The following is a 24,558-nucleotide window of genomic DNA, read 5'->3' as shown; positions in this document are numbered from 1 at the left end:
AGAAAATGTGCCTGATATGACTACTCTACTTCAAGGGACAACTACTACTACACTACTACACTTCAAAGGACGGAACATAAATGGCGAAAATAAGTATCCTCGTTGCATTACTGGCTACCCTTTCAAGGATAAAGGCGTGAGGAGTGTTTCATATATTATTCATAAACGACCAAATTGATGATAAGCCATCGATGACAACTACAATAAAGGGTACTAATTGGCCCTTCAATTAATTTCGGATGATGCTATTTAATAGGGAAAGCTGACCAATTAATGATAAATTAAATTTCAGGAATAGGTTTTGACCTTTAAATAAATTGCGAGAGAGAGGATCAGTAACTTTAAATATATAATAAAAAGGAGGATTTATTAGTAATATTGCCTAACGCAACAAAGCTGCTACTTCACAACGGTCTTGTGATGCTAACCCGGTTATACCGACCCGTTCAAATAAAACTAAATGCAGTGTAGTAAGCAATATCAAATATTCGCACTGTTAAACAGTATTATTAATTTATTTCATCTTATTATACACTGTTTCCTAATTTGGTACATGATGTGTATTATTTTCACACAGATCGTATTATTATTTGGTATTTGAGGCAAAGGAACAACAGATTATCTGAAGGTAAGTCAAAATTCAAATGCAATTAGAAATGGACGCGTTTGTTTCTAATATTATACAATATGCGAATAAGGACCACGTTGATTCACTTGAAGTTTATGCAATCGAATACTGCGGAATTTCTTTTAGCATATATTACATAATTCATTCAATAAATTCATTGATGCCGCCATAACAGCTGTTATGCTGTATATACTTTGTTTTAATGCTTGAATCAATTTATTTGATATTACGAGTTTATATCGGATCGTGAATGCATCAGATTAATGGGCGACAAATAGCCCCTCTGTATGGGTTTCGACCAATCTTAATCAACACCACCAAGACTATAGAAATAGATTGCACTACCCTCCTTAAACGTCAGATGTTAAGTCCAAAATCCAGTGGTTATAAAACCCTTCAAACAGAACCCAGCACTATTATTGGCGGTAATAATTAAAACGATGGTTTTGACAATATCATTACATCAAATGGAATAATGTAAGATTTCAATAATAATATATGAATAATAAAATGAACTGCTTAAACTTTTTTTGTTTTTTTTCTTCTTACTTTATCATGTACAGTAGTCTTTACCCTAAACTGATTGAAAAGAGCAACACCAGAGTTTCTTGCCCGTTCTTCTCTGGTGAAAACTACTTTCCGAACTGCTGGTAGAGATAATATTGACGGAATCTAAATAATGTATAACATTTTACAGATTCAAATAAATCATTTCATTTCAATAAAAGCTACCTACATATCGACTGATGTCGAGCGGTCGCGATAGAGTAGTTCGGTCACGTAACCACGGGGTCAGTCCTTTTTTGCAAGGACTTGAATGTTTAGGGAGAAAGCCTTCGCTACTCAATGACTGCGTGTCCTAGTTTGTTGCGTTTACGGTTTCGAAGTTTGTAAATTGAATGGTGGGTAGAAATGTAATGGTCGTAGATATAAAAGTTAGTTTGATTTAATAATGATTTGTTTTAAAGTACGCAATAGTACCGATAAAAAACTTTTCATTTCCCATTTTTTAAACTTCTGTTAACGGTTATTTTTCGAGCAGAATCACGTTATCTATGTTAAGAGTATTGTTTATTCTCACCTCGGGTGGAGCCGCGAACTTTAAGTTGGCGAGAGATCCGTGCGAACGACTCCGGTGCTCCTGTCTGATGCTGTAGGAGAAGGCGCGCTCATTGAGGTGGCCCTTCTTCCTGTAGATACCGCCGGCGTCCTCCACCGCCTCCAGGCCAGTCATGCTCTGCGCGGCCTTCAGCGCGGGTGGCGGCGGCGGCTTCGAACGGCGCGGGTCCACCGTCGCGTACTGGATACGGCCCCGGCCTGCCGCCGCACCTGGGAACGGTCCCGGTGCTAACGCGGCCGGCACGCGCCCTCGGTGCCCCATGGTAGCAGGCCGCGCGTGAGGCAGAGTCGCCGCCGGGTGTGCCATCAGCACCAACGGGTGACCCCCCGCCCACGCGGGCGGCGCGCGACCCAATGATCGCCCATTCATCACCGGCGCTGGCCCCGCGTACAGTTCATCGGCTGACGCGGACGACTTCTTTTTAGTTTTCTTTGTGGTGGCCTTCTTCTTGTGGTCTTCTGGCGGCGGCGGCGGAGGTGGCACGGAAGCGGGGCGCGCGATCTGTCGCGGGCGCGGCGCGCGTGTTGGCTGAGGAATGTCGTCGCTGGCGTCGTCGCGCTCGGTCTCTCCGACCCACACTTTGTGGTTCTCGTCGCCGTCGTACACCTCGAGTTCCTCCTCAGGCTCGGGCGGCAGCTGTGGAGGTGACCGCTCCGCTTCCAGCCGCTTCGCGTATGAACTGTCTGCGTACGCGTGGAAACAACACCTAACTAGCGCGTTGGCGGCCGCCTCACGCCGACATATGAACGCGTGACACTCCAGCACTTTGATGCCCTGCGTGCGTCGCAGCACGGCCGCAAACAAGGGCGGGCGTCGCGGCGCAGGCGCGCGCGCGAACGGCGAGTCTAGGGGCAGGAACCGCGGCGCGCCCTCCACCGTCACTCGGCGCACGGCCGCGCAATAATGCAAACTCGATATGGGGAAAAACCTCGCCACCCGCGACCCGCTCTCGTCCACATTCTCCAGTAAGATTCCGTTCGACCAGACCGACAGCCACGAGTCTATGCCGCCGCTCGTCGCTCCCTTTTCCGGATACAACTCGCGTAAAGGTTCCTGGATGCCCTGCAGACCGTCCTTGCTCTGCTGCGGGACCGCGGAGCCGAGGTACAGCACTCGGCACCGGCATATCGGCGTCGATTCCATTTCGACACTGCACTATCACAACATGACACTGTATCACACAAAAACACTGATTGGGTTATTGTTCACTGCTGCTCGGCTGTGTACGTGCGCTGGCCGCGAGACGGGCGCGGGTCTGAGTGAGCGGAATTCAAGATGGCCGGAGCGCGACGGGGTGTGTGCAGAGGGGGGCGGTGCGGCGATGCGGGTGCGCGGCGTCGGGCGGGGGAGGTGGCGGGTTTACCTGCGGCCTGCGCTTACGCACCTGTGAAGACGACTCCGCGGACGGGCCGCCGCCGCCCGCGTAGGTAGGGACCAGTGCCGATGAACCGGCATTGTGTCAAACGAATCGTCGCAAATTCGGCCGCATTTCTCTACGCGACACGTCACCACGGCCCGACGTGACGGAATGCCACACTTTTGCGCCGCTGCAGTGAAACCCGAAGGTCGCTGCTCGAGCGGCCGCCGCGCTTCATGGCTGCTCATTTTCTTCAGAGTTTGATGCGTGTCTAATCCTCGGACGGTTATTTTTAATGTGCCAATAGTTAGTCGGCCTCGGCGCATTCCGACTTCACAACCATACATTACCGACTCGTTAAGTTTACCTTTGACGTGAATATGACGATGGGAACAATCGTGAACGTTCATGGACGAAAATAATTATTATGAAGATAAACACTCGGTCATTAATTGTTATTATAGTTGCGCATAACACTTATCGAATATCTGTCAGTTGTAAAACAATCATTTTAATTGTTTATGATTGATGGTTTCTCTCAAGGTAGGGTAATGCAACAAATTAACAGTACCTACAAATTTCACCATCGTTAACTTAGGAACCTATTGCTTTCGTTTCGCCGGACATGCCTGTTTTCATGTATCCATGGTATATTTAAATAAAACAAATTTCGAAATGAAATGGAATGATTTATTTGAATCCGTAAAATGTTACACATTATATAGATTCCGTCAATATTAACTCTACCACCAGTTCGGAAAGCAGTTCTCACTAAAGAACGGGAAAAAAATCTGGTGTTGCTCTTTTCTACTACTTAGACTACAGTACATGATAAACAGAGGAGAAAAAAAAATACAATTGGTTTCTTATTTTAGTTTATAGCCGGTCATTATCTCCCGACATTTCGAATACTTTGCAGCCTTTATGGTCACGGGTCTTCACGGTCAGCCTACAGGGTATATCTAGGTATATCATGTTTATATGAAAACAGACAGGCAAAGATATATCTAGAGATCTAAGTATGTAAGGCAATTATTCTCCTAGTATCCGTTGCTTATAGTACATTATATGGTACATCATAACCTTTAATATTGTCTCGTGGTATCCAGAATCGGTACGTTGAATAAAGAACTAGTATATTTTACTACTAACGAAGTTCTAAATATTTGAATTTAGAAGAATAACGAAATACATCTGATATTACCAATAACTGGCGGTAAAAACAACTTACCGTCGCTTGAATTGTTTCGAAAAAGAATGTCTCACTACCCACTTAGCTCGGAGTAATCTAAGAACGTAAAACTCCGGTCTCGCATAATATGAAAACAAACACACATCACGCATTTATACCCGAAGGAGTATGCTGAGGCGCAACCAGGGCACCCACTATTCGCCAAGTGTGTTGCCTTATGATGTGATAGGCGACCCTGTAGCCATATCGGTACAACTTCGAGATTCCGGGCTGATACTGAGCTGAAAAACCCAAATATCTCTTTGCCCGACCCGGGACAGAACCCAGGACCTCAGAGCGCTGCCATACCGCGCATGCAGTACAACTACGCAACCGAGACGGCCTATGCCATCCAGAGGCGGCTTTACCTATTGTGCAAGGTGTGCGCTGCACGCGGGCGCAGTGTGTTAGGGGGCCCCAGACAAGACACCTTCAAAAAGACTCGCGACACTGGCGCTCTCAAACAACCTACGCCCATGCTAAGGCCGGCGAGCCGCTTCTTTACTTTACACAATAACTTTTGTTTTAATATTATCTTCTTTGTTAATGTTCTCTCTACTACCTTCTCTCGTTGTGTACACCTACCTCTTTAGTCTCTGCACCACCTAAAGGTTGACTGGTAGAGAATGCCTTTAGCATTAATTCCGCCTTTATACTCTTTGTATATAAAGTGTATTAAAAAAAAAAAAAAAAAAAAATTTGTTAAAGATTACATTGTCTCCTATGCGGTGCCAAGGAATTTCTTACACACGGGCGCCACATGAGCTCAAGCCGCCTCAGACCTCTAATGCCATCTCTACTATTGAGACTTTAGGGCTTAGTCCACCACATTGGCCCAGTACGGGATGGCTGATTTGTCTACCTCTGAAATTCTAATGTAACATACCCCAATATATCAACGCGCTGGCTCCGAAGAATCTTATGGAGTATTCACGTAATAAGTTAATGCGGAATAATTGGAATTAAATTAATGAAATTTAATTTAATTATAATTAGAATAGAATATTTTTGTGGATATTACATTAGAAGTGAAAGAGAAAGTGTAAAATGCATTTATTACCGATGTAACGTTGTCGATACAACGTAATATCTTAATTCATATTCTAAAATATAGATTGTTATCTGAAATAATTGATTATTCTATTATATTACGTCATATTTCCTTAAGATTTCTAGGAGCCCGTGCACAGACTGTGAATTGCAGATTCCCTTACAATATCTTCTCATTAAAACGAGCTATTATTGACATAGAATAAACACATAACTTCAAGAACGGTGCCTTGAATTTTGAACCCGCGACTTTCGCCTCGCCAGTCCGTTCCACCTGCCATCTAAACTATTGCTGTGTCCACTTATCCATATCTATACACATAATAATACACTATACTGAAAAAAAAGTTATAAAAAGAATGGTGTAAATAATAATGGAACGCAAATAATCTATTTTAGTATTATTTTTTATCAGTCAGTTTATTTTTTTGTTTGTTAGCAAACATCTCCGAAGTCTACTAAACAGATTTTCATGTAATTTTAACTGGTGAACAGAGTATAATAGGTTGAATAGGTATTTCACTTATTTTTATTTATAACTTTTATAAAACATGTACTTCGTATAAATTCTAAAACAAAAACTCGTTGAAATCTGGTGAAAGATATAACTACAAGTTACAAGCCATTTAAATAGGTAAAGAGTGTCAAAAAACAGAAAAGGGATGAAATAGTTGCATGTGACGTCATCGGGAATTACGATGCGTGCAAAAGAAAGAGATGAAGCGATACCCCTACTTCGCGCCAATTTCTGCACGTATTTTAAATACGAAATACTACCTCATTTATCATCGAATTTTAATTCTGTTTTCACAGGAGAACTTCTTCTTGTAGTAATTGCTGTTACATATAAAATATGCACAAAATTGAACATAGTCTAATACCCTATTGGAATCAGGCTTTCTTTCATCAAAATAGGATGGGAAAAGTCTGTTTGCAATATACTTTCATTTAGTTACAATTCTACGCGGACGGACTTCGGCGCAGGCGCAACTGTGGGCAAAAAAATACTGAGAAATAATTTCACACAAGTCATTTATATATTTATTGGTATTTATATATATATACAACTACATAACACTATATAATGTATATTCATTATATAGATCTGCATTCTTGAGGGCTCGTGTACGTTAATATTTGGGCACTTTGAATCCGGTTTCGTCTCCGTGGCCGGCTTGAGGCGCTTTACGCTTTTGTATTATATTTTGAATCTGTAACAAGAGATTATTAAACGACTTCAAAAAAAGGAGAAGGTTCTCAATTCAACTGTATTTTTTTTTTAAAGTAATAAATAATCATAAAGTAATCATCAACTATCAAAATTTATAAATCATTATAATAAATCAATAATCTAAATTAATAAATTTAATAAATTCAACAAATGAAATGAAAATTAGTAATTGTAAAGTCGACATTTCGATTGTCGACTTTACAAATAACCATGATAAATCGCCAAACGAAATTAATAAATCATAAAAATAAAAATTAATATACAATCGCTTGACAGACCTGTACAAAAATAAACAGAAAAAATCAAATAAATCTTGGTTTGGTGCTGATATTTTTTTTTTTTTTTTGATAATTTATCACACATCAATTTATAGTTATTACATCATTTTTCTTTACTCGAAATCTATGTGTATAGACTAAAGTTTCATAGACAAAGTGTACCTGCTGCCATTCTCTGTCCAATTCTGCCTTCTCGCTCTTGTCTTTAGTCTTCCGAGTTTTCCGTCCGTCTTGCGTCTTCACACCGTATTGGAAGGCGGCTTTAGGCAGCGCTTCCTTGCTGCTCATGTACGCTGAATACTCTTCTTGAGTATCGAAGTCCCAACGACCTGAATAAAAAAATTAAGATTCATTGAAATAAAATTATTTTACGGATTTTATCGAGGTTTTTATATTATAATTTTCTACCGACGTTTCGAAAAATTTGCCGCGTTCGTGGTCACGGGGCGGACTGAATTATTGGTCATTCTAAAAGTCAAAGTTACAATATCTACCTACATTTCTTTGCTTTTTTAATGGCTACAAGGACTGAGTTGCTGTGCTACGCGAATACTTACATTTTATAATTATATAGTTTTTTTTATTTTAGCTTTTGGTTGTCCGTTCTACGCAGAATGAGTTCAGTGTCTTGTCAGTCGAGATTATACAACTCGATATTTATGTGTAAAGTTTAATTCTACTAACCGTTATAGTGTTTCTCGATAGCAATAATGTGATTTTACGAAGATCTTTTGAACTCTGAATTATTTTCAAGTATTTTTTTAATGTTTAATTTTTTACTGCCTTATTAGAAAAACAAGCATGCTAAGTGGCTGCTTTCGCCCATAGAGTTTAGCAATGTCGAGAGCATGTCTCAACCGCTGCCAGTCTAAATAAATACATTGTTTTGACGAAGTCATATAGATAGTTCTGAACATCGATATATTAAAATTTGGAAGTGTACAGTACTTGGGCACTACAGAAAAAAAGGTAAATAAATACTGACCAATAGGTCCCTTCTTGTTGCCCGCGTCCATCTTGGTGTAGTCGACCTCGTCGTCGGAGTCGTCGATGGCGTCGTCCATCTCGCGCAGGCCGGGGTAGCACTCGGCGTAGCCCTCGGGCTCCGCCGCCAGCCGCGACAGCAGCGCCGCCGACCGCTTGTCGCGCTCCTCCGCCGACGCGCCCCCCGCCGCCGCGCGCCGCGCCAGCGGGCCCGGACCTGCCAGCACAACATGTTGTATACTGTATAGCGACCCGCCCCGGCTTCGCACGGGTGCAATGCTGACTATTTAATGGATGTTATTATTATACATATAAACCTTCCTCTTGAATCACTCTATCTATTAAAAAAAACCGCATCAAAATTAAATCAAAATAAAGATTTAAGCACCACACATAGGGACAGAGAATGCGACTTTGTTTTATACTATGTAGTGATCCAACTGGATAGCGACCACCGTACAAGGTGTTAAAACCGGCTATAGTGGCTCACGAAATTGTGTTATGTTCCGGGATTACACTGTGTATACCCAGTTCCAACAGACCAGCATAACTAAGTCGCCTGCCGAGTGGTAACCATTTCTTTCAGTCCACAATTCCATTTAACCCCATTCCTCATACCATCAGGTGCTTTGGAGTCACTTAGCCGTGCCTGTATACAAATTCATACTATAATGGATACAAAATGCTACAGGATCAAAAGTATTCAATATACTACAGCTAGCGGAGAGCAAGGATGAGCCTCTCACTTATAAGGAGCTGGCGTGGTGGTGAAATCCTTTCATTGTATTCAGCTAGCTTTTTTTATTACCGTAACCCTTCAAAGGAGCAATCCATAGCTACAAACTTTGCCTAAAATCCTTGAGAAATTCGCCCATACCCTCCTCCTTGTCAGCGTCGAGCGGCTTGTCGAAGTAGGGGGCGCGCGGACGGTCGTCGCGCCTGTCGGAGCGTCGCTCGCCGCCGACGTACTCGCCGATGTCGCCGTATATCGAGTCATCGTTGCGACCCTTCTCGTTCGGCTTGTCCTGGCAACACGAGAAAGAGACATTGTGAAGTTGTTCGATTTGAAGCTGTGTGGCACCTCTGAAGTTCCATTGAATAGTTTAATTCAAAGTTCATTATAATTAAGAGCTGTATTGGGCGTAAATAGGGAACTGGCCTATGTTTGATTTTGTTCATTATTCTATATGTAATGGTTAATAACACGAAAAAGAAGCACTCCTGCGATAATTGCATAAAAATTGCTTAAAAAATTAGCTAGTAATTCATATTTCAAATATTGTAACGTGCAGAAGTGGGCGTTGTGGGAATATCGCTTCATCTCTTTCTTTCGCACGCGTCGTAATTCCCGCGATGACGTCAAATGTGGGTATTTCGTCTCGTTTCTGTTTCTTGTTAATTACCCCTTCCACCGACATTCAAAGACTTATAACTTGTTGATTTTTTACCAGATTTTAATAATTCCTTTTGTGTTATAATTGATATAACGTAAATTAATAATAGTAAAGAACAAAAATGAGTCTGGTACCCTATTGGTGGAGGTATGGACCCGACTTTAGCCACAACCAGTTTAACTTGCAGCAACAGGGAACCTAAAGCAACCACTTGGTGTTGATATTGGTTGTGGGTTTACTATTACCGCACTTAGCTCGTCAATGATCAGGCCATTGTGCATGTTAAGGGGACCAAAGTTGGTGCCTCGGTGTATTCAAGCGGTTCTAGCATTATGATTCTTGGTTGATTTAAAAGACCAAAAAATATATGTCTCATAAAATTATTCATATGGAACATCTTCTTGACAATGTCTAATTAATTTGCGACTAACCACATATTTCCCAAAACCATAAACTAAGTACTGCCTCGGTGGCATAGTTGTACTGCATGCGCGGTACGACAGCGCTCTGAGGTCCTGGGTCGGGCAAAGTGATATTTGGGTTTTTCTGCTCAGTATCAGCCCGGAGTCTGGAATTTGTGCCCGATATGGCGATAGGCTCGCCCCCTATCACATCATGGGACGGAACACACTTGGCGAAACGTGGGTGCCTTGGTTGCACCTCTGCATACCTCTTCGGGGATAAATGCGTGATGTTGTGTGTATAAACTAAGTACAAGTGAAATTTATGAAAATTTAATTATAATATTAAAGATCAATAGTATACCTTGGCCCTCTTCAACTTGCGATGCCGTCCATGTCTCAAGTACGAGAAGATCTGAGCCAACTTGTCGAGGACTATATCCGCGGCGGCGGCGGCCGAGCTCTCCTCCACTCGTGACGGCACGTCCGCCTTGCTGCGCGTGAGTGTTGTCGGAATGTCGGAGTCCGCAGCGCCCTCCTCGTCTAACTCCACTACATACGCCATCCGGCCTGCGCCGAACATCTCGTTGCGAACCACTTTCTTATTCCTGTGTGGATGATAGATGCTAGAGAAATATATGAGGAGGCACGAGTCGTGAGCACACTCGTGTTGGTCAGTTTCGTTTGTTCGTTGATTTGTAGAGGCTTATCTCTGGAACTACTAAACTGAATTTAAAAGTTCTTTCACTAGTAGGAAGCTATATTACTCCTGCGTGTTAATGGCTAGATATTATCCCGAGAAAATATAAAACTGGAACTTTCATCCCGTAAAATCCTTTTCACGCATACGAAGCTGCAGACAAAAGCTAGTAAATAATATAATAATCTATGTGATGCTACTCACTTTTGTTCTATTATCAAGTCATAAATATTTTTGCCCATCGATGTTTTGAATTGCATCTCCTCCTCCTGAAAAATATAAAATATAGTTTTTGTATTATGGACCTTTATAAATGGGCGTGGCAAAGTGACTCCACTGCACTTAACTGCAGTGGCGGCAAATAGAGTATCGACTGACGATAGATGATGTCTCGCCGGTCGTCACAATAGGTTTTTGACTATGTTCGATTTTGTGCATTTTTTTATATGTAACAGCAAGTAGTAAAAAATAAATTCTTCTGTGAAAACAGCATTAAAATTCGTCACATGCAAGTATTTCGTCCCTTTTCTGTTTTTGTCACTCACCCCTAATAACTAATTTCAATAGCTTATAACTTGTATATTTTTCAACAGATTTCAATGATTTCTTCTGTTTTAGAATTTATACTACATACATATTTTATAAAAGTAAACATAAAAATAAGTCAAATACCCTAGTATGTCGAATTATTCATAACCATAAAAAAGCTGATCAATAACCAAGTTTTTCTCACCACGGGCACTTCTTTCTTCTCTTTAACGACTTCTACTGGCATTGTGACGAGCCTCTCCATTTCCGCTTCCTCTTCTAATTCACGACTCTGTATCTCTGAACGAACCTGTGGATAGTAAATACAAATTGATCTAATTCTGTGCGCAAGATTAAGCTGATAGATGCTGTTATATGACCATGATAGTTTTGCTTTAAAATTTAACAACCCGTTCCGTTTCCAAATTTATCCAAATTGTCGTAGTGTTTTGATATATTATGATTTAATTAAAAGTTTACTCATACCAAGCCTCAATTTTAAAATGTGGTAGCGTGTTATGTTGTTTAAATACAATACCTAATATAACAAAGTCACCTGACTTGACAATATTTATAATCTAAATATACTATTAGTAAAACATCCTATATAACCAAACCTCTAATAATTTATATTAGAAAATGCTTTCTCTTCCCTTACCTTTTGTAGCAGAGCATAATCAAGACCTTTCACCAAGTGAGTGTGTTCCATGTCACCACCAAGGTACTTGGATTCCTGTAGACAAAAAATTATAAAGTATAATCGAGTGAGTGAGAAAGGATGTAGTGATCAAAATTCAGAAGGATGTGCTAATGTGGGCATTTGGAAAGGATGGATGATAAGACACTGACAAAGAAGATATATAGGTGAGTGTGGATGGCAGAAACAGTAGGGGTTGACCACAGCTTACTTTCAAATGTCAAATATCTAACATGCTTAGTAAACGTCATATCAAAATGAGTGGAGCCAGCGGGGATTCATGAAAAGATCAATGAAAAAGGAAACAAAATAAGTGTGCCAGTATCAAACAAAGTGGTAATCTAGTCTGGCTACCCCAATCGGATTGAGACATGATACTGTGTATGTGTCATGTATAAGATGGGGGTAGTTTAAAAAAGTCAGTCAGAGTTTGCATGTGCTTAAAAACGAAGTGTGCTGCACCAGAATAATTAACGGAACTTATGTGAGTTTATAACAGTATGTATGTATCAAGTCACAATATAGTTCTGACCGAACATTAATGTGTTGTGTCATTGTCCATAGGATTTTGGTGTAAGCCAGAATCTTAAATCTGTATCCATTGTTTTTTCATCTAAGCAGGAATTTTAAATCTGTATGTACCTGAATCAATTGTCGTCTTCGCTCCTTCGCATCCATGCCAGACTTGACATCTGGTGCGACTGCTCTGTAAATGAATAAGAAAGAGTGATTACACACAAAAGTGTAAACAAGATTAAAATATTTCTACATTATATTCATTTATGTATTAAGTCAATCTAAAACACAATATGTTGTTGTCCATCCTGGCGCTGACGATGATGATGATTATGATTGGCTCATTCTTGGAATGTTTTTTATTTTGTTTGCCATAGTAGGCAAACTAGCAAGCGGACTGCTTAATGGTAAGCAGCATAAATGAAATTAGAATACCCACTTCATCACTCAAAAGGATATGAGAGGGGAACATAAATTAAAAAAAATTATACTGGTTGACAACCAATAACTAAGCTAAGTGTAGCTTCCCTAGTTGATAATATTATTTTTATACTTTTGAGCTGACTGCAAACTATGTAAACTAAGCCATATTCTGTGTTATTTTCTCAGCTAACCACTTTCAATGAAATTTGTTACTGAGAGTATGATACCTTCGTTAGAAGATAGGCTATTTTTGCCTGGAAGAATATAGCAGGCAGGCAGGCCAACAAAAGCTATTTACCTATAAGCACTGCTTGTATTACTAGTAGGGTCTGCAGGACCCAGTTCGTTAAGTCCGTCTCGCCTCTCACGAGCCCTGTCTCTGTACTTCTCGGCCAACTCGGCTAACTTATTATCTTCTTGTTTTTTCAATGCGGCATAATAAGACTTCTTCTTGCGACGTAACTCGCCCTTATTCTCAGCTGGCGGTGGCATAGATCTGTTAAGTTTTTTATGTGAGTATAGTGGGATTATAATAATATTTAATGCTAAAGAAGTTTTAGAGTGTTACCAAGCTATCATAGTTTTTAAAGTGTTTTAAAATCACATACAATTAGCACATTGTAGGTGGTCTTTTGATGCCATAGGAATTTGGTACATCATTTAAAACAAAAAAGAGCTGATTCTGCAGGCTTGTGCCTCGAAAATTCCTATTTTATCCGGACGATCAGTTGATATTGAGACATTAGATGCATAACACATCTTGGCTAAAACTGCAAAATTATTGTTAACTAAAATGTACAAAATAACAATAGATCGGGGTCTCAATTATTTTGCATTCACCAAGGCGTAATGAATGAATAATGATATAAAAACGATTTACCCCGCATTAGCCATGGCCTCGCGCACTGAGCCGGCAGGGTGCGCCCCCGCGGCCGGCGTGGCCCTCGGCGTCATCAGCAGCTTCCTGAAGTCCTCATTTGTCAGCCTTTGGGACGCTGGGGTGTCCTCCACGCTTCTGTGCTCGTCCATATTTGCAGCTTCCAATATCTTCCGTAAGGATGTTATCGTCAATTATGACTTATCCATGTAAATAAATTTATTCCACTTAGGAAAACAATGTTAAAACTATATTTATTTATACCTATTTTATATTGATACGCTGCAAAGTGCAGCAGAGCAAACCCAACTTTTAATTGACATTTGAGGTTTAACCAGTGTTGCCATATGGATGGTGCAATGACTAAATATAAAGTTTATCATTGGGATGGTGGTACATGAGGTGGTACAAGTCACCGTGAATTCGATGATATTTCCAAGTAGTCTGAAGTCGCTCAATCTTATGAAAAGATGAGAGCACAAAAAACGTTCTGCATTTTTACGTTTATTGATGAAAAAAGTGATCTCCGAGCAAATATTGTACTTTAATAAGTAAAAAATTATTTCTACTACAAAAACTGCAATTATAACGCGAGCCTTTCGGGACAAATCGCTATTCGCAATATCGTAAATGTTGACTGGTCACTATACGTAATTTTTGATCACCGGGACACCCTCCGACATAATCTACATGGCGGAAAATCGCCTAATCCGACGAAACTGCAATTTAAAAATAATGTCTATTTTCAATTTTGATAGTATTGTAGGAACTGTGTTGTGTGTGATCTGTAGGATCCGCCGCTGACGAAATCGATTATGTGATTATATTATTGTGATACAAATCTATATCGATAGTAATAATACGAATCTACTTGTATAAGGATTCCATATTTTTAGCCACATTTGTACACCACAGCCTGCATTATCATATTATAAACGCATTGAAAATAGTATTTTTATTCCGCGAAAAGTTGGGGGAAATCTTGTCGTACACTACATCTCTTCGTTTTTGAACGAAATAAACTTTAGGTATCTAGGCAACTCAAGATTTCTGAACGAACATTCTAAGGGTTTTCTGTAGACTCCCTAGACTCTGAGCTAGACTCCTAGGCCATAGACTTAACAAATAGCACACTGTAGTAGGTACGCCATCATAATTATATTGTCTTTGGTTTAGGCCTTAGGCATCATTCGCACGGGAGCTGTAAAACCCAACCTCGCGTTGGCTGCGTAAATAAGTTCCATTTGCCGGGTGTAGGAACAGTATACGACATTACGAATCTAAAACGAATGTTTAGGTTTTCGTAAAATTAAACGCAGAAACTGCTGAACGGATTCAGATGAATGGCGCATGGATAGGCCATGTACTAGACTGACATACACCTAGGGTATATTTATCCCAGCTATTTGCTCCCGTGAAAAAGATTTGAATATTTTTACCAGATTTTTTATAGATGGCGCTGACGTCGCGCAAGTGGCTCTATGGCCAGATACAGTGATTATTTGATATTATATATATATTTGATATATATTATGATTATTAGGTACTTTTGTAGCGGGAAAGTCTTTTCACGCGGGCGAAACCGCGAGCAACATCTAGTAGGATATAAAACGTCGCCGGAAATCTCTTGTTTCGCTTTACACTTCAGTAGGACGTAAAATCAATTTAGCCGTATTACTAGCAGTATCAATTTCTGTTACAAAAAGACAAAAAAACATAGGGCAATCTGATTTATAGGTGTTACTATGGGCCCGTGACAAAAGTAATTATTACCACTATGTAGGTACTAACCGAGCCCAATGCTCACACTGGATGTTGAGACATAAAATATATAATATAAGTAGTGTGTAGTGAAAAGTAAAATGCCGTGCATTAAGTCGTGTAATTCGTTTGTAATTTGGCAAATTTTTGGAAGTCACAAATATCAAACTTCTTAAATTGTGGACATGTCTCTAAAATTACTTTACCTACGTCTATAATTTTGATGCATATCCCCTGAATGATAGTAGCTATTATATTTAAGCATGGTAGGTACACAGTCAACGATATTGTGTATTGGCTTCTCTTCACTTTGGCCAATAAACTCAATATGAGTAAATAATGTGTGCCAATGCTTGGCTAAAGCATAAATGCAATCATTATTTCACCCATATCGTCTGCTCTGCGTTAAATGAACGTTGACTTGCGAAAAACCAGTCGCTACAGGCGACGAGGTACTTACTTACTTACTTAAACGAGGTACCGTTTTGAACGAATGTGATTAAAGCTCCTGTGAGGATGAGGCCTTGTTTTATAAAAAAACAATTTAAAAACTCGCGACTTGCCAAAGAAAAAAAAAAGTTTGAAAAAGGAAAGTTTTCTAAGGCGCCATTTTGTCTATCCACAGGTCTTCTGCCCCTTAGTAGTTTTAACTACTTAAAGCGTTGTGCATCTCCTCGCTAAGTAATTTAACGTTAAATAAATTTCCACATTTGCACATAACGTAAGTATTTATGTAGATAATTATGCTTACTTATACTTTATTACCTTACTTTTAGTCATCGAAGTAGTTTTATGAGATTTTAAAACGGAGAATCTCATCGATATATATGTCATTTAGGTTATAGCAGTATTGTAATGCTCTTTGTGTTAAAGCCTAAAATCACTCAGGACAAAACCATTCCAACTTTTTCCAGTGTTATTATACCCGACGATAAGTATATGAAATGTACTATTTTGCGAGTTATCATTCTAGTTTTTAATATATATTATGACTGGCTAGTAGTCGCGAGTCAGCCCGCGTAAAATAATTTTCCAAGATAACAATTTAATCGAAATCAATTGGGTAGTTTTTAAGTTTATCGCGTTCAGAAAGACACACATATGCGGCGGGGGACTATGTTTAATAATATATTTTTTAAAATCTTTTTAATAGGATCAATTCTGTCATACGACGGTTGCCTTTAAACCGTTGAACTTTAACCGTTTGCGCAGTGCACGCAACGGAAACTCTCAAAAGAAATAAATTTTCCCCGTTTCTACATCATATTCCATTGATTCTCCGCTCCTATTAGTCATAGTGTGACGTTATATAGTCTTCCCCGATAAATGGGCTATCCAACACTAAAATATTTTTTTCAATTCGAACCAATAGTTCCTGAGATTAGCACGTTCAAACAAACTTTTCAGCTTATAAAGCTTTATATGATAATACCTATATATTTAGATATAACCTGACCAGAATAAAAGAAACCTGACACTATTGTTTTTTTTTTATTTAGCTGACGTCGCTTCGTCAGAACAAGTTAGTTCCACATTTAAATTTTTACATCATCGCGAAGTTTTTGTTTTTTCTGGTCAAGCTATAAATGTATATATTATAATTTTATTCTCTTTGCTATAAATATAAAATGAATGAAACAAAGGTCTGTTATTTTTATTGTCACATATAATTTAGCAAGCTGATTTAAAACTTAACAATCGATAGCCATATTTTCTTTGTTCCTTATATATTATTTAAGGCCGTGTTTGTTTTTATCCAAAAATAGCGTGGAAAGTAGTTCCTTTGAAGCCTACGTTTCCTGTCGGTTCATCTTGGAACGTAATATACATCCTGAAAAAAAAGATAATTTTAGTTCATACAAGTATTTGCAATTTACTAAAAAAACGAAACAAACACATCACGCAAATATCCTGGAAGCGTATGCAGAGGCGCAACTAGGGCACCCACTTTTCGCCAAGTGTATTCCGTCCCATTATGTGATAGGGAGCGAGCCTATCGCCATATCGGGCACATATTTCAGACTCCGGGCTGATACTGAGTAGAAACCCAAATATCACTTTGTCCGACCCGGGATTCGAACCCAGGACCTAAGACCGCGCATGCAGTACAACTAGGCCATCGAGGCAGTCAAACGGCTTAAGTTTTCAATAAACTATCCCAATCTTTTTTTTATTAATTCCGAAATTAACTAATCAGCACAGTGATTATTGACACGCTTACAAATGACTTAAATAGTTGTTTTATTCTGGGTATCGGATCGCAGATTAAGATTGAGATCGTTTATTGAAAACGGCAGTAAATGTCTTCTAATAATAAGCGAATTCCAACCTCGGTAAATCACATAATTATAATCAGAGGCGGCCTTAAGGGGAGGCAAACCGGACAATCGCCCGGGGCTTCGCTCTTACAGAGTCCTCGCGCGGTGCCTCGCAGGTCCTTTTTTTTACGTTCTTACCGACGAAACTGTTAAAACTGGGGAACGTTTTTTTACTCTGTCCGGGGCCTCGCGTCTGTTTCTTTTTGCTTTCGCCTGGGGTCTCGCGTCGTTAAGGCCGCCACTGATTATAATTTACTAAATTCGTGATAATGAAATCCGAGTCATTAAACAGTATAGTTGGTTGTAAACCGGATATCAAGACCAAATTTGTGCTTTAATAGATATTACTAATTGGTAATAAGTCATTGCCTTATTTGAAATAACCGCATGATAAGATGTCATAGCGTTCTTAGATATTAATACAAAAATAACATATTTATAGAAAAAAAATTATCAAAATGAACATTAAGAATGAACATGGCGATCTGATTATATAGTCTTTTTTTTGTATCTGCTATTATTACTCGACATTGGCAATATCACCCAAAAATAAACGATGGCAGCCATAATATAAAAAAAGAACGTATTTATAGAAAATATTATAATATGCGTATTAATAACGCGCTAATCAAAACGTGCTAAAAAAAATTAAGTATCTCACATTAATGTTTTGCTATTTCACGGTAGAGTCAGTAACCATCGCATGAACGCAAAATTTTTGTATGACAATCTTCCCAATGTCCGCTCTATATAATCTTAAAAGTCTTTGTTAAATCCTCATTTAATACAAATACACAACCATTGAATCTTGTAGCGCATGAACATACTTGTTCGCATAACCACAGGTCCCCAAGATCCTTAAATAAAGACTTAAAAAAAAAAAAAAACCTACAACTCCAATCATAATATTATGTGATTGCCCTAGCTTAGACGCTGTAGATACACACTTATCTTGGATTACAAAGTGTCAGTAAATTCAAATGGTATAATCATAGTGACCACGTTTGTACCAAATTGAGAAAATTCTTGGTAATTATAATTTTAAAAGATCGTTTACCAAAAATTAAATTGATGTGCAATTCATTAGCGGAATCTTATATTCATTACGATTTACGGTCTTAGTTGTTATGGCCGTACTTACAAAACTTATATAAAACAAATGTATAAAATACAAATATATGTTTTTAAAAACTTAGTTCATCCTCCATCTTGTGCCACGATTAATTTACAGACTACCCTCAGAATTGCGTGTTAATTTAACGCCAAATAACATCAAACACAAACTTGGATGCATTTACTATCCTCCTTATACCATTAAAAACATCAATTTGTCCCCTAAGATATATTCTCACTGGCATTACGGATGCCGCTCAAGTAACTAGTAAATATTATTTTATTTTTTTCTCATGCGTTTTCTGCAATAAGTAATCAACTGTCGTTTTCCATTGTCATTATATTACTAACATACTTTACTACCTACTATGTTAACTCTGATAGCCTCAACATAAACTTAATTGGTTTCTCGATGTTATCTACTAACAAATGCCATTGTAACCTTTTGGAGCATTGTCAACAAAAAAAAATATTTAAAAACATGTGACTATAACTATCTTAAATATGAGTCAGTCCCAGCACGGAGTCAGGAAGTTCGCGATGTGATACCCCGTGTCGCAGAAGGTACGTAAGGTCCTACGCCTGATCTCTCTCCGGTCATGTCGGTTTGCCTTCTCACTAGAATATGAGAGTGAAGGAACCGAGAGTGCACCTATGTATTTCGCACACACTTGTGCACTATAATATCTCCTGCATATCTGGTTGATCTCCCTTGAGATTGCCTGCCGTGGCCGAAATTCGGGTAGAAAGGATTCAAATTATCACAATACCAGAATCTAGATGAATCATAGATGCAGAAGGAAAGGATTTGGGGAATAGGCAGTAGGCTGCAAAACCCCAATTGGCATGTTTCATGTGTCAATCGTATTATAATTGAAAGAACTTTAAAATGATGCCCCGTTTAAACATGAAAATGACGAGACAATTCTCGCCTGTGTTCACCGGCAAGATTTGGCAATAGAAATTCGCCCCCGTCATATTGAGCCTTTAAAGAAAAGAAATAGGGATTAGGAAGGAACCTTGAGCATTCAGGTTTCCGCGTTGTGAGTAATCAGTCACCAAGCAAACGCAAAAGTAGACTGTTCGTCGCGTTAGTTTTCCGTAAAATATTTGTATTGCCATAATCAAATTGGCCTGTTCATGCTATACATAAATAGTTTTTCTGGTGAACGGTAATCATACCGACCAGTCGACGCAATTATGCCAACCTATTAGAAACAATATACACAGCGAAAACCGGAAAGCGACTTAGTAACGTGGACCACTATGGTTTTTACACTTTGTCTCAATAGTTGCTATATAGAAGACACAAATTGCTACATCTAGCACCAATATACAAATATTTGGGTTTACACGGAAATTTGAACCTTGACTCGAGGCAAAATAAACAAATTAATTATGGCCAAGATTAGTGTCTCCAGTCATACGTGGTTATCAAACAGATAGGCGCTCGGTGCTGGATATATGTAGGGTTGCAATCCGTCCGAAATTCTCCAGATTTATCCTAGTTTGGGGAATATCGGGAAGCTGTTAGATAGAGGTTTAAACTATCTACTTGAATCCTGCACAATATTTGTGTTAAGAGAATCTCGCTTGATTGAAAGATAAGATATACATATTTAAATTACAAAGCCATTAGTGGTCAACTTTAGCTGTAAAAACAAACATTCTCTGCCAGGGTGTACGGGGAAAAACCCAATTCAATCCACATACGAGGAAAGTTTTTGCTAACAGTAATTAAGGTGACAACCCTAATTCTACATTCAATAACATCATTTATTAGTAATTGGCAAACAATGAGAACGTTACTGATAACAATGAGTGTTGTGTAAACTATTACAATCAATACTGGCGGCTACTCAATAGCAAAGTACTAGGTATTTTTATTATATGAACCGGCAAAGCATTAAATGATAAGAGATCTCTTTATTTCACATTTACATCCATGATACCAGAAGACTCATGAATTCGTTAACGGCAATGGGGATTAGGAAACTGAGAGTTACTTGAGCCACTGGGAACCTTGCTTTAATCTTTCTGGAATGTTGTACAATAGTAAACGGTGACTTTAAATAATATTTTACGAGATAATAGCACTATTCTGGGTGTGTGGACACATTTGTGCTTAAGACATTTTCAAATATACAACAAATCTCTGCCAAGCAATCCAATGGTTTTTGTTTACCTCTTAAGATTCTCTCTGACCTAGAATACAGCCTAACTTTTTTTATATGACATGTTTCTATTTTATTTTAACTAAATCTAAATATCAAAAGGCCTCTGAGGCTTAACAGGAAGTTGGCAAATACTGTATTACTTTTTGCATCCAAGAATGGTGCTTAGTGTGGAAATAATAATTATTATAATAAGTTAATTTCCACAAAAAAAAATGAATTACTAATTTTATCAAAACTTGGGTCTAGCGCTACAGCTTCCAAGAATTGAGGAAAAGGTGTACTTAATAGAAATTATATAAAATCTTACTCAGGGCTATAGTTTGAAGTTGAACTCCTAAAAGATTAGGGGCAATTTCATACTAACTTTTCCACTTTCTCATTGTTTAAATGAAGGAACCTCTGGCAGACTGGGCAAAATTGCATCACCTTGTAGTCATATTACCTGTCGCTTTTGACACCCAGTTCCTGCTCCACCAGGTTAAACAGGACCTTAGCATGCTTCTTGTTCTGCTCTACTCCAAGAGCTCCGATTGACATCAGGTTTGCAATGGCACAAGGCTCTGTAGTGCCACCAAAGCTCATCGGCACATCTGGGATCACGGACACCACGCAATACTAAAAATTTGGATAAATGTCTCAGTAACAGATTTTTTTTATATATTTATGTAGCATAAATAGCCTAACTTGATCAATTACAATAGGGGACCGTCCTGTGCTTGATTTTGTACATTGTTCTATACGTAATGGTTAATACTATGAAAAAGACACCCTCCTGCAAAAACGGCATTAAAATTGGTTAAAAAATTAGCCAGTAATTCATATTTCAAATATTACTATGTGCCGAAGTGGGCGTGAAATGGGGATATTGCTTCATCTCTTTCTTTTGCTTCCGTCGTAATTCCCGATGACGTCAAATGTGGGTATTGCTCCTCTTCTCTGTTTCTTGTTACTTACCCCTTCTACCGAAATTGAAAGTCTTATAACTTGTTGATTTTTTAACGGATTTGAATAATTCTTTCTGTGTTTTAATTTATATAACGTAAATATTTGATAATAGTAAAGAACAAAAATGAGTTCGGTACCCTATTGAGTTTTTCATTTTCGTAAAGAATCGAAATATGTAAGTTCAAGTTCAGTTGCTTTATCGTGGAACAGGGGTTTAAATACAGGGTCATTTTGACATTGCGTTACTAAATGAAACCACATACTCGTCTCCACCTTAGCTGACATTGTGCCAAAAAATCATCCATTAATAAGAAATATTTTCACCAAAAATCCTGGTTTTAGTTTTCTGATATTTTGATAATTTTGTAATTTGAGGCTAATATGGTGCGTGCGTGAGTGTATTTCTGACTGAAAGTATGATGTTGCCGCTGCGACGAATTCTCTTAGAGTAGTAATAATGGTTGGTTGTGGAAGCCTAGTTGGTTGTGGAACGGTCTGCCGAGACGAATGTCCGCAGGTTCAAATCCCAAGGGCACACACCTCTGATTTTTCTAAAAAATTATGTGTGTATTCTTTGTGAATTATCGCTTGCTTTAACGGTAAAGGAAAACATCGTGAGGAAACATGCATACCTGAGAAGTTCTCTATAGGAATTTCGAGGGTGTGTGAAGTCTACCAATCCGCACTAGGCCAGCGTGGTGGACTAAGGCCTAATCCCTCTCAGTAGTAGAGGAGGCCCATGCTCAGCAGTGGGCAAGTATATAATACAGGGCTGATATTATTATTATTATTAGTAATAATAGTATTGGGGCGAGTAAAATTAAAATTACTTTTTATTAATATTTATTTTGTTCGAGCTTACACTTTTTTATTTTACATCTACGTCTCAAGTAACTTGTAGTAGTGTTATTTCCAAGTAGATAAGTATGTGATTTTATTTAGTAACGTAATGTCAAAATGACCTTTTTTTTAACATCACTGTGCCTGATCGTAACTGGAATTTGGTCCAGATAAAGTGTCACCTGACGAAATATGATTACACTCCCCGGTTAACATGATTGTGCTGTTTGAAACTGAATATACACAGGCTAATCCCAGAAGTTAACACACTGATGTGAGCCAGTATGGTAGGTTTTATATCTTATTTATTTATTTACTCTTTATTGTACAAAAAACAAAAAAAAACGATAAAAGAAGAAAAGAGATATCTAGTGTATGAAGGGTCTCTATCCTGGCAGATAAAACCTCTTTACCCTGTTCTACTGTAGTTATTGCTTTAAGTGTAGCCTTGTAAGATTTCTTATTTATTTTATTTTGTTTTATTTATTTATGTATAAATAAAACAAAACACTAAACAGATTATAATTGGGTATACATTGTATACAAACTTAAAGTGTTTTATTTATTTATTTGTATATCAGATATTTTTCCAAATCACTGTTAAAATCAATTATTGGTAACTGTAATAAAAGCAAATTAGATAGAATACCAGATTTTACTTTGTAAGATATTTTCTATCCTCTGAAACTTAATTTTTACTTTTTGCTATCCAACTGACAATTAGACATAGATATGCAAAAAGCCCACAAAATGACACTTTTGAAATAGTGAAGATTGAAATTTTAATCATGTTTTAGCTCATTGATACTCTATTTTATATTTTCTTAATAAAAAATTTCAAATTAACATGTTTTGACTAAGATGTTTTTATTAATAGAAAATATATACCTTATGGACTAGAGCTAATTTGGCACACTCGGCTCATTTTCAACCATACTGTGGCTTGGATCCATTTTGCATATCTACGTTCAAATACACAGCAAATTCTTTGACAGTGATTATGTTAATTTTTCATATAAAGTAAAATTATGTATGTATCTACATACATAATTTTACTTTATATGAAACATATTTTGAGGAGCAGAGGGGGCCATGGGGGCATTTTGTCACATAAAATTGAAAACCAGTTTATAAATTTTTTAGGAATTGAATAATTACGGCGATAAATGAAACAGCTTACATCACAAATCACATTTTACAAAGTAGATAAAAAAGGTTTTGATTTCTTACAGTTATTAATTTCTATTTTATCAGCGCACTGGATTCACCTAACTTTTATTTCCAAGTGCCCAGCCTTCAATATCTTTATATGACCCAGTTAAAATAAACTTGTTTATAATGTTCAATCTGTTTACTTTATTGACCCAATTATCCTTTTTTAGAATGCCGGGGTCAGCTCTCGTGAATTGCTGAAGATGTTAGTTTTTTAAAAAAGGAACATTATCCAAACCATTTCTTTTTTAAGTGAAAGAATGACAACAAAAATGAAGTTATTTAGCAACTTGTCTATTTTTCCTGGGTGGAGTTTGTCTTACCGGCTCCGGTTTTCCGAGTGCTTTCGCCAGTATCGGCACGGCCTTCGTGACGAAATCGGGCGGAATTTGGCTCTTAGGCACATTAGTTTCGATTCTAAAATGGGGCATTATTTAACTTACACTCTTAGATAATATAATTTTAAAAAAATAATTTCGTAAACACTATACGTTCCGTTCGCAGTACGACTCAAGTACGAAGTCGGATATAAATTATAAACTGTCAGTTTTGAGTTTCCGTTAGGGATGTGCCTGATCCTTATCCGCGGATACGGCAAGGATCGGATAATTCGTGTTTAGTTGCATGGATTCTAATACAGATTTTAACTTTTTTGGGTTATTCAGGTGTATCATCTTTAAATGAAAGTGGACGCGTTTTTTTTTCCTTCATGGCTTTGCAGTTTAGTTGCTTTGAACCAATGTCAAATTATTTGGCAAAGATGGAATCTTGGAATAC

At 38.2% G+C, this 24,558-nt stretch overlaps 3 protein-coding genes across 3 annotated transcripts in view; all 3 read right to left on the bottom strand.

The window, feature by feature from the left end:
• Positions 1-3,508, bottom strand: part of LOC115455661 — a 44,041-nt gene extending 40,533 nt beyond the window's left edge. Inside the window, exon 1 of the mRNA XM_030184319.2 lies at positions 1,710-3,508. Within this exon, the coding sequence (XP_030040179.1) occupies positions 1,710-2,891 (1,182 nt within the window). The 5' untranslated portion in view covers positions 2,892-3,508. The remainder of the gene's footprint in view (positions 1-1,709) is intronic.
• Positions 3,509-6,413: 2,905 nt separating this feature from the next.
• Positions 6,414-13,757, bottom strand: LOC115455696 (protein Red). Its single transcript, XM_030184359.2, has 11 exons — positions 13,419-13,757; positions 12,837-13,034; positions 12,242-12,305; positions 11,561-11,635; positions 11,108-11,212; positions 10,579-10,643; positions 10,039-10,282; positions 8,757-8,904; positions 7,881-8,096; positions 7,058-7,224; positions 6,414-6,597 (listed from the first exon to the last, which is right to left on the bottom strand). Exons 1-11 carry the CDS (start codon positions 13,565-13,567, stop codon positions 6,517-6,519), a joined length of 1,512 nt encoding a protein of 503 aa, XP_030040219.2. The 5' UTR covers positions 13,568-13,757; the 3' UTR covers positions 6,414-6,516.
• Positions 13,758-16,822: 3,065 nt separating this feature from the next.
• LOC115455689 (macrophage migration inhibitory factor) lies at positions 16,823-24,341 on the bottom strand. Its single transcript, XM_030184354.2, has 3 exons — positions 24,105-24,341; positions 21,227-21,399; positions 16,823-17,007 (listed from the first exon to the last, which is right to left on the bottom strand). Exons 1-3 carry the CDS (start codon positions 24,210-24,212, stop codon positions 16,929-16,931), a joined length of 360 nt encoding a protein of 119 aa, XP_030040214.1. The 5' UTR covers positions 24,213-24,341; the 3' UTR covers positions 16,823-16,928.
• Positions 24,342-24,558: the final 217 nt, after the last annotated feature.

The sequence above is a fragment of the Manduca sexta genome, chromosome 9, assembly GCF_014839805.1.
Source record: "Manduca sexta isolate Smith_Timp_Sample1 chromosome 9, JHU_Msex_v1.0, whole genome shotgun sequence".
Lineage (NCBI taxonomy): Eukaryota > Metazoa > Arthropoda > Insecta > Lepidoptera > Sphingidae > Manduca > Manduca sexta.
This window is presented reverse-complemented; position numbering and strand designations above follow the sequence as displayed.

Excerpts from the sequence above, each read along its gene's own strand:
- LOC115455696 (XM_030184359.2), bottom strand. The coding sequence starts at position 13,567 with ATGGACGAGCACAGAAGCGTGGAGGACACCCCAGCGTCCCAAAGGCTG. Across the intron at positions 11,213-11,560 it reads ATTATGCTCTGCTACAAAAG|GTTCGTTCAGAGATACAGAG; the intron begins GTAAGGGAAGAG and ends TACTATCCACAG. Across the intron at positions 8,097-8,756 it reads CGACGCTGACAAGGAGGAGG|GTCCGGGCCCGCTGGCGCGG; the intron begins GTATGGGCGAAT and ends TTGTGCTGGCAG.
- LOC115455689 (XM_030184354.2), bottom strand. The coding sequence starts at position 24,212 with ATGCCCCATTTTAGAATCGAAACTAATGTGCCTAAGAGCCAAATTCCG. Across the intron at positions 21,400-24,104 it reads CACTCGGAAAACCGGAGCCG|TATTGCGTGGTGTCCGTGAT; the intron begins GTAAGACAAACT and ends CCAAATTTTTAG. Across the intron at positions 17,008-21,226 it reads CTGGGTGTCAAAAGCGACAG|GATGTATATTACGTTCCAAG; the intron begins GTAATATGACTA and ends CTTTTTTTTCAG.